Genomic DNA, 9,245 nt, shown 5'->3' with positions numbered 1-9,245 from the left:
CTCTAGGTATAAGCCTTTTGTGGCTATCTCATATTGTGTATGATCATGGAGTAACAATACTTATATGTGAGAGGCCAAAGTAGCGATGACAAAGACATGACACTCAACCTGTGGGGGTGCCGGAGTAGCAAAGATAGGACTAAGTAGCTATGACAAAGACAACACACTCAACCTATGGGGGTATCAGAGCAACAACCTTGCCCCTGTTGCTTACCTCATCTACCACAAATGCATCATCCATCCATAAGGTTAGTGCCTTCATCGCAAGGAGACTACCAGTTTATTGTGAGTCCAAAACCACATTCTTACCTTGCGCTATCCAAACATCAGTGAACAACAACAAAATGACTCCATAGGATGCAAACGAGGGTGATAAGGTAATTTGAGGTGGAAGTTAGGAGCCCACCACAAGAAGGCTTTTTCAAACATTGACAAACCTTGATCGACTTACTCCTATCCATCTTCACTTGTACTTGGTATATAACGTAATCTTCCATGGACAAGACTAAAGAATCCTTTTTTATTGCAAGATTTTGTATGGTGGCCCTACACAAAGAGGTTCGATCCTTTATGAACCTTAACCCTTATCCTACATTAGAGATGCCTAAGTAGTTTTCAACAAGTAATACAAACAATTTGTTTTGTTAAAGATTGCAAATTTTCTACTATAGCCTTGTAGTTTTCAAACAATTAGTATGTCATATGGCTAGAGATTTGAAAGGTTCAAGTAGTATAATTGATCTTATAAAGACATGAACTGGTCTCTCTTGAGACTCAAGATTTGTCTCAAAACACTCATTTTACATAGTGCAATGTTGATTCGACAACCCTCTTCCATTATGGCGGGGACGAGCATTTTTCGAGCGAAATCTTCCGAGCGTCCGAGTGAAGGAAAAAAAAAGCTTCCAACTATACAAAAATATGACAAAAATGGATCAGAAGAAAACATAGTTTCACTTAGAAATATGAAAAGTATTATAGGAATGCCTATTTTATACACAAATATTTATGTGAATCTTTGGGAATGGTGAGAACATAATGGGATGGCTTTTGAAGAAACCCACATGTAGAGTAGACTTCTCTATGAAAATTCCCTTATGATCCTTCCTATAACTTTTTACTTAATAGGGGGTGACATTGAAAAACCTCTCTCAACCTATCTTCATGAAAGGGTTTCTCCAAAAAAAACTCATTGAAGCAAGCCATTAAGGTAGTTTCACCAGCAAAACCCCTTTGAACAAGGTCTTTCGAGGTAGTTTCGCTGGCGAAACTACCTTGGACAACACTTTTAAAAGTGACATAATTTTCACATCCAATGTCCAAATATAGTCATTCAGCCACTCAAATTGATCAGAAAACCCCATTTGAGCACATTTATGGGGTTATATTTTGGAAAACCTTGCATATATAGTATTAAATATTACATGTATTTTATGAGAGTGATATATAAGCCCAAGTTAATACTTATTTACAGTAATTTAAACTTCTGTAGAAACATGTCCATAAATATCTTGTTATTAATACTATAAAAACACTTGAAAGAATTGCCATATGATATAGATGTGTTTAATAAGTAATTATTTATGTATAATATTATTATATTGAGAGTGATTATGAGGGACGTTTCTTAAATGAATTATTTTTCAATACTTTTTAAAGGTAATAACAAGGGTATAAAGGAATATCTACGAACAAGAAGATTTATGTTATGTAAAAATGAATGAGTGACTAGTCTGTATATTTTTATGATAAAGGGATCTAGTTCTAATGAAAATAAAAGTGTAAAAACCATCTTTCCTAAAGAAATACTATTTTTAAAATCTCTTGAAAAACACGCTCGTATAAACCTACTCATGGGTTTTTGCTCGTAAAAATGACGCATCCCATTATGGCACCTCTTCCAAGCATGTACTTCATTCTCACGTCACAAATGTTTTATATTCATGACCTGTATTTGTTCACAAAGCAAACTCAATAGCCAAAAGATCATGATTCTTACTCCACCTCTTTGTCGATCTTATCCCCTCCACCTAAGTGTTTAGTACTCTATCACATCATTGAAAGCTAAAAAGTAAGGTAGGGTCGAGTCTTTAATGATTTTAGATATACCTTATACCATGTCCATGAATTTATTGGGTTTTACTTGCATGAACACGTGATCCACCACTCATGTGTAGCATAACAATTATTAGCTCTAATGTTGGTCATTATATGTTTTGGTAAACAAAACACGAGGTGGTGACAATAGCTTAAAATATGATAAATGGTAATGAAAACATACAAGTCATGCTATATGGAAATTCTCGTCACCCAAAATGGTGATGAAAACATATGAGGCATGCTATGTGGATAATTCTCTATACCACCAAACTCTAGCATGCGCAAACATGCTCTATATGTTAAGAGCTTCAAAATCACAAATTGTTGTTATTCTATGAAATCTAGTGAAAGGACCGGTACTTGAAATGTTATGGAATTTAGTGCAAGGACCAGTACTTGAAATGCTATGGAATTTGAGCATTTGGAATTCATAACCGCAAACTATCTCATGTTATTTCAATAAGCAGCCAACCTTTAACTCAATGTAGGAGGTGGGATCCAAACTCATGATTCGAACTCATATTTGAACTCACAACGCTATACATATACCCAAAGGAAAGGAACTTAAATGTGTTTGAGGTTCTGTTTTGCGGGGGGTTTTCCTTTTTGTCTCCTCTCTTTTCAATCTATCCTTTATTTACTAGAACCCATTGTTTTATGTTAGAATTGGCACACACACTCCCTTTAAGCGTCAATGATTGCAATTTGCAGCATGGCTGAATTTATTTGGGCATGAGCTAGAGGAGGTGAATGTGGTTCACAAAATCTACTATAGATTGTAATAAATGAGTTGCTCTATGCTACCTAAGCTCCCTATGTTGCAGTCTTGTGATTGGTTCATGTGAAAACAAACTTGGCTATCGTCTAGTTCTCCAACTTCCCTTCTAAATACAAGGTATGATGTGGCATAGGGACTCAAATGTTTGTAATTGGTTGTTGTTTTCCACATGCAAGCTCCAAAGGGAGAGTGTGCATCAACTCTACATTATATCAAATAAGGCCCAATGCATGCGGTGCCAAAAAGTGTGACTTCTTAAGATTTGCTAAGTCTACGTGTAAAAATTCAACAAAATTAAAGTCGCACAAGTTGCAGAAAAGGCATCTTGAAAAGTGGAGGTGCCATTTCTCACATCAGGTTGCAATCCACATTTCCTCCTCGCTACACCCTTTCCAAGCCTTCAAATGTAGCCTTGGCATTTTACAAAACTTGCAAACTTGACATGCTTTCCAAATAGACCAATCTCTTCATGCCATCCAAGGCTTGTCATAGGCTCTCTTCATTCGTTCTAATACTAAGTACATGAATATGCTACGGTAGAAGTTCAAGGGATTTTGATTGTTGGCATGATTAAAATTGAGTGGGTACATAATGAATCTAATTATGCAATGTGTCCACACATCTACATTATTTGAGCTTTTTTTAGTCCACATGCAGTAATTTGTGCAAAATTGAAGCGCAATTAGAGGCAAAAATGGCACCATAAAATTAGGTGTTAAACATCGCACCAAAGCACATTTTCCTATTAAGCCAATTAAAGGCTGCTAGCGCATCTTCAAAGCAGCTTCAATGTGTTCTCCTTTTGAGAACAAAAAACACAAGAGACTCCTTCTATGTGCAAAAGCTATGTTGCAACCAAGTTTGCCATCTGAGTCCTTCCACTTGCATTGAGGACTGAAAGACCAGTGTATATTTGATGAAGGCTCTGGGAGGAAGAGGCAAAATCGAAAGAGCATAAATCTTGAAAATGATGGTGAACCCGGTCTATGCACAAATGGTAGTGTGTGCCTTGGCTCTAAGCCCAGGAGGGAGGATAAGAGTGCATTCTTGCATCTAGGAGGTCGTGCCACCTTCTTTGAGGATGTCTGGGGACCCAATTTCTGCATGCTTTTGTCAAGCAAGGCTACCGGTTGCACCATCTGCAACTCACTCCATATGCGAGCTTCTTTGCAATATATAACTTGTCTCATGACAGGTTTGTGGATATATAGCCATTAATATAATCTTTGAAATGGTTTCTTGGATAGGGATGGAGTTAATATAATTTCTTTCAAAGATTATAGCCTGATTATCGTTCAAAGAAACAAGCCTAGCCATGAATATAATTTTTGAAATGGTTTCTTGGAAAGGGATGGTATTTGGGTGCCTAGGCTGGCGTTAAAGACCCTGGTTCACATTAATACGACCTTGGGGTTCGGTTAGTTGTTTCAGTTGCCAGCTGATTTCGCATACCTGGCTATGGCGATGGCGATGGCGATGGAGCTCTGTGAGCTCTGTATCCGACAGTGAAGATTTCTCACTCTTGGCACCCGCTTTTCACCTGCATGCAACCCTTCCTCGCAAATTCTGGATTTTGAAACGTTCTGTAACGTACATAAGGGTGGCTTCAAGCAAGACTCGTAGAGTACACTGAGGAAGACAAGCTGCCTTGGGCGAAAATTCTGTCGGAATCTGAGCTCGCGATCCGGTGGAGTTGGTCGAGGGTCGATCGATCAGGCAAAGAGAAAACGGAAAGGCAATACAAAGTTGGAGACGACGGAATGCGGAACGCATCAAATAAAGAAACGGGCGAGAAAGCTAGGGACGATCGACAGGTGAAGCGACGAGGGACGGGGTAGGCGGAATCTGGAGGTAGGATGAGGGAAGGACGTACAGAGCGGAGACAGGATTAAATGAGAGCAAGAGCGTACTGGAGCTGAGGAGTCTTTTCTTCCTTTGATCACTCCAATTACTCTTTTGCTCGACAGTTTGCTGGACAGAGAGAGAGAGAGAGAGAGAGAGAGAGAGAGAGAGAGAGAGCATCGCCATCGCTGTGTGTGTCTGAGAGAGAGACAGAGAGAGAGAGAGAGAGCGCGCGCGCGCATCGCCATCGCCAACGCTCGGAATTAAGAGCACTTGTAGCAGGTAAGGAAACGTACTGCCTTTCTTCCCAGTTCACCCACATCCATGGTCCCTTCTCTTCGCGCCCCTTGCTTCCCTTCTTCTCCTTCCTGCTGCCCTGCTCTCGTTTCACCTTTTTCATCACCACCTCTGCTTCGCGCCCTTCCTCCTTTCCCTTTCTGAGCCCAGTAGATTGGTCTCTTTGGCTTTCATAGCTCAGGCGCCATTCACGTCGACGGTTCTGAGGGCCTCACATACGCTCTCTCTTCTAGCGTAAACTGGCAGGCGCCCCGGAGGCTGAACTGGGAATGTGTTTAACGTTCTTTGCTTTTTGTAATGGGCTTTACTGTTGATATGAATCTTGCTCTTTATAATGTTAGTTTGGGACAAAGTATTTTCCCGTTGAGCTAGGTATTTAAATGTTTCCGTCCAAATCAGAACTTCGAAGCGGCTCATGTAATCTCTGTACCACGTGCAGACAACAATTGGCAAGTTGGCTGACTATGGAGATCAAAATCCCTTGCAGGATGCCAAATTAAGGATTGATTGCATAGTCTCTGTCGGAAGCCCAAAATGGGTAACACTAAGGACGAGTTGGAGTCAGGTTTTAGTTTGCTGGAGTTGGCTGCCGATGATGATTTGGTACGTTTCAGAAAGGCGGTAGAGGAGTATGGTGCCAATTTGGATGACTGTGGGAGCTGGTATTGCCGGCAATATGGATCAAATAAGATGGTCTCGAGTCAGAGGACACCAGCAATGATTGCGTCCTTATATGGCAGCTTGGAAGTACTAAGGTACATCTTGAATCACATTTCTAAACATGGAGGAAATGTTAACAATGTCTGTGGCGAGGATGGAAGCACCGCTCTGCACTGTGCAGTTGCAGGTGGCTCAGCATATGTTGTGGACACTGTGTGCGTTTTACTTAGTAATGGTGCAGATCCCACTATACTAGATGCTCAGGGACTACGCCCTTCTGATGTGATAATGGTTTCTCCTAAACTTCCTCTACTGAAGATGGCAGTGAAACAAGTTTTGAATGGTTCCTTCTTGCCTCCTGCAAGAGAGGTGCCTGGTACCGGGCCTATCTGTCTCGAATCAGATGGTTTGGATTCTGTTTCTCCATTATTTGAAATGGCTGCAGTAGCTTTAGATGATATATCGGATCTAGAGGTGGCTCAAGGTGCTCAGCAGACCTCCTCGTCTTCTACCACTTATTTCTCATCATCTCCAGGTGCTTCTATTCGCTTTCCATTTTGCTCATCGCATGCCTCTTCCCCCAAGTCACTAGGTGCTATGTGCATTAAAAACTGCAGCAATTTTGCTCAAAAAAATAGAGATTATCCCATCCATCCTCCGCTTCCAGATATCACAAATAGCATTTATACTACTGATGAATTCAGGATGTTTTCTTTCAAAGTGCGTCCATGTTCAAGGGCTTACTCTCATGACTGGACGGAGTGTCCATTTGTACACCCTGGAGAAAATGCTAGGCGGAGAGATCCCAGAAGGTATCATTACAGTTGTGTTCCCTGCACAGAGTTCCGAAAGGGTTCTTGTGGACGTGGGGATGCCTGCCAAAATGCACATGGTGTTTTCGAGAGTTGGTTGCATCCTGCACAATACCGCACGCGCCTCTGCAAGGATGGTAGAGGCTGTACCAGGAGGGTCTGTTTCTTTGCCCATACCATGGAGGAGCTTCGGGCATTGTATGTCTCACTCGGGTCTGCTCTTCTGACTCCAAGGACCGCCTCTTCACTGGACGTGACCTCAATGAGTCCACCCCTTGGCCCAGTGTCTCCGTCGTCCATTCTCATGTTGCCCCCTTTTTCACCATTGAATACGGCGCAGAGCCCCTTAATGTCTCCTTCCTCTGGATTTTCTCTTAGGGAGACCTGGACTCGACCAACTGGATTTTCTCTTAGGGAGACCTGGACTCGACCAACTGTACCCAATTCACATTTTCCAGGGGTTGGTTCGGAGGTGAGCCCACTCAGAGCAGGTCAAAGTGCCAGGGATGTTCTTTGGGAGGACTTGAGCATACTTTCTGATTCCAGGGAGCTTGCCTCTTTGTCTAGTCAAGCCCAGTTTAATGTAGCAGTTGCAGCCTCTGGTTGCGGTACCACCTTTACCAGAGCAGGGAGGTATCAGAATATTGGCCTGAGCATTGCTCCCCTCAATCTTGAAGGTCTTTTTGCCTCTGAGGTCATAGCTTCACCATCTCCTCCTCCACCGGCAGCTTGGCAGTCACAATTCAGCACACTTGTGCAGTCTACCAGGCCAGAATTAAGCAGCCATTTCCAGAGCCGGTTGCAATCACAAACAGGAGGACAGGTCCTCTCTGCCGGTTATACACAATCACAACTTCAGAAAAGTGCTTCAGGTCCTCTATTGCAGAGAAGTAATAGCTCGAGACTGGGTTTACATGAAGATGATCTGTCCAAGTTCAGAAAGTCATCTTCCATTGGAGTGAATGTCATGGAGGGATCAGGCTCATCTTGGGTTCAAAAAATGGTCAAAGATGGACCTTTAGATTACATCTCTCCTCTGAATGTGTGCCCTGTGGAGATGGCTTGCAATGGATCAAGAGACACAGACATCGATCATGCGGCACTGGGATATTGGATAGAACAGATACAGTTAGATCAGATTGTTGCTTGAGGTGGAACATTAATATTCCTTACTAAACAAAATATCTTTTAGTGGTCCTTGAATGACTTCACGAAGTGAGGAGAAGTCTGTTTAATTTAGCTGTCTGATAGCGTTGATATACCTCTTAGAGAGGGATGTAAGAATTGACCTATATAAGACCTCAGCAGTCCCCGTGGGACCATCTTTGAAAAACTATATGCAATTGAAACTCTCCCCCTTGATTTTGAGGGGAGTTATAACAGCATCACCCTTTTGTAATAGTTCATGAAAGCCCTGTATTGAAGCCAATTTCAGCATAGACTGTTTCGTGATTGAACAAGGGTCACTTGCTTACCTTGGGGAGCCAACATATGTACTGAAGCGAGTATAAACTGAGGGTTCGAGTGATGCAATAGAGTCTCAATTGTGAACAACTTCATGTATCTGGTATGTGCCTCCAAAAGACAAAAATAAGGTGGCAAGAAATTTTGTCCTTTTGTGGCCTTACCTATCACATGACAAATTTCATACATTTCTTGTTAAGCAGGAGTTCATTGGTAAGGATTGTTCTGTACATATTTGCACTCCAATCTGAAGTCTTGAGTGGTGCATGTGGACCGGAAACCCTTTGAAAGGGAGAAACTTTTTGCCTACCTGCTGATTTCTCTGCTTAGTCTGGCAGCTTCCAGGCTTTCATAGTGCTCTTGCAATTGTGAAGTCCTACAGCTTTTGTTGGCTCAACCCACATGGTGCAAGATTTTGGGGACTAGAAAACTAAGTATATTTGAAAAAAAACCGGATTTGAATCCCCATCCCAGGCACAGCAAATTGCGCAGCTATGAGTGTCGAATTTTGTAGGCTATTTCAACAGTTTCCAATATGCAATATATGATATGCAATATATATTATTGTTCAGATATTGTTATTTTCAGTGCAAGGTTGTCATAAATATTTGCAGCATTGTGTTGAGAAACCATCTCGATATCATGTGTTAGATATTGTGCATAGCACTAACACATAGAGTGCTATAAAGAAAGGGTTAGATACCCTAACCGTAAAAGGGTTTGTATATATTTTATATTTTCAACTAAATCTAGTGTACAATAAGTCATCTGTGGTGTGCTCTCTAGCTGTGCCCTCTCTCCACTCTTCTCCTCTCTCCTCTTCATATTTTGTCATGGTATCAGAGCTCCCTTGCCTTCCGTTGAGGCATTGAGATCCAAGCGAGAGAGATTGAGAGATCGAGTGTTCCTTTCACTTCCGTTGAGTGACAGAATTTTCGCCCATTTGAAAAGTTTCCATCATGTGGTTCATTCTTCTCAAGTGTTTGTGAGAGTTCTTTGTGAGGATTTTTGCCAGAGATTCATTATTTCTTGAGTGATCTTCGAGTTGAGAGAGCTTCATTCATGTTGTTTCAGAGAGGGAGAGATCTCTGAGAAATTAAAACATAGAGATGCTTTGAAGAAGTCTCGATCTAGTTTCTCTATCTTGTGAGACTGTGTGTGAGAGAAAGAGCTGTGGAGCAAAGCTACAACAACCAACGCAGTCAGTAGCTCCAAATTGACATGGAACAAAACCATTCAAAATATCAAAATTAATTGCACCACTATTAATTGGAAAATGTCAAATCCACAAT

At 41.5% G+C, this 9,245-nt stretch overlaps 1 protein-coding gene across 3 annotated transcripts; it reads left to right on the top strand.

Annotated features, from left to right (window-relative positions):
* Positions 1-4,399: 4,399 nt before the first annotated feature.
* Positions 4,400-8,526, top strand: LOC147883978 (zinc finger CCCH domain-containing protein 30-like). 3 transcript variants are annotated; one of them, XM_087398403.1, is made up of 2 exons: positions 4,400-4,729; positions 5,505-8,526. In XM_087398403.1, the coding sequence occupies exon 2, from the start codon at positions 5,552-5,554 to the stop codon at positions 7,637-7,639; it is 2,088 nt and encodes a 695-aa protein (XP_087254529.1). In that variant the 5' UTR covers positions 4,400-4,729; positions 5,505-5,551; the 3' UTR covers positions 7,640-8,526. The 3 variants fall into 3 exon arrangements, with proteins under 3 accessions (XP_087254529.1, XP_087254528.1, XP_087254527.1); XM_087398402.1 differs by having other exon boundaries at positions 5,457-8,526; XM_087398401.1 differs by having other exon boundaries at positions 4,400-5,002; positions 5,457-8,526.
* The last annotated feature ends 719 nt before the right edge of the window (positions 8,527-9,245 follow it).

This window comes from Dipteris shenzhenensis, chromosome 27 (assembly GCF_047967505.1).
Source record: "Dipteris shenzhenensis isolate YYH24624 ecotype China chromosome 27, Dip_SZ_1.0, whole genome shotgun sequence".
Taxonomy (NCBI): domain Eukaryota; kingdom Viridiplantae; phylum Streptophyta; class Polypodiopsida; order Gleicheniales; family Dipteridaceae; genus Dipteris; species Dipteris shenzhenensis.
Note: the sequence above shows the minus strand (reverse complement) of the source record. Positions and strands in the feature narration are given on the sequence as shown.

Bases quoted from the DNA above. Each gene is read 5' to 3' on its own strand.
- LOC147883978 (XM_087398403.1), top strand. From the start codon at position 5,552: ATGGGTAACACTAAGGACGAGTTGGAGTCAGGTTTTAGTTTGCTGGAG.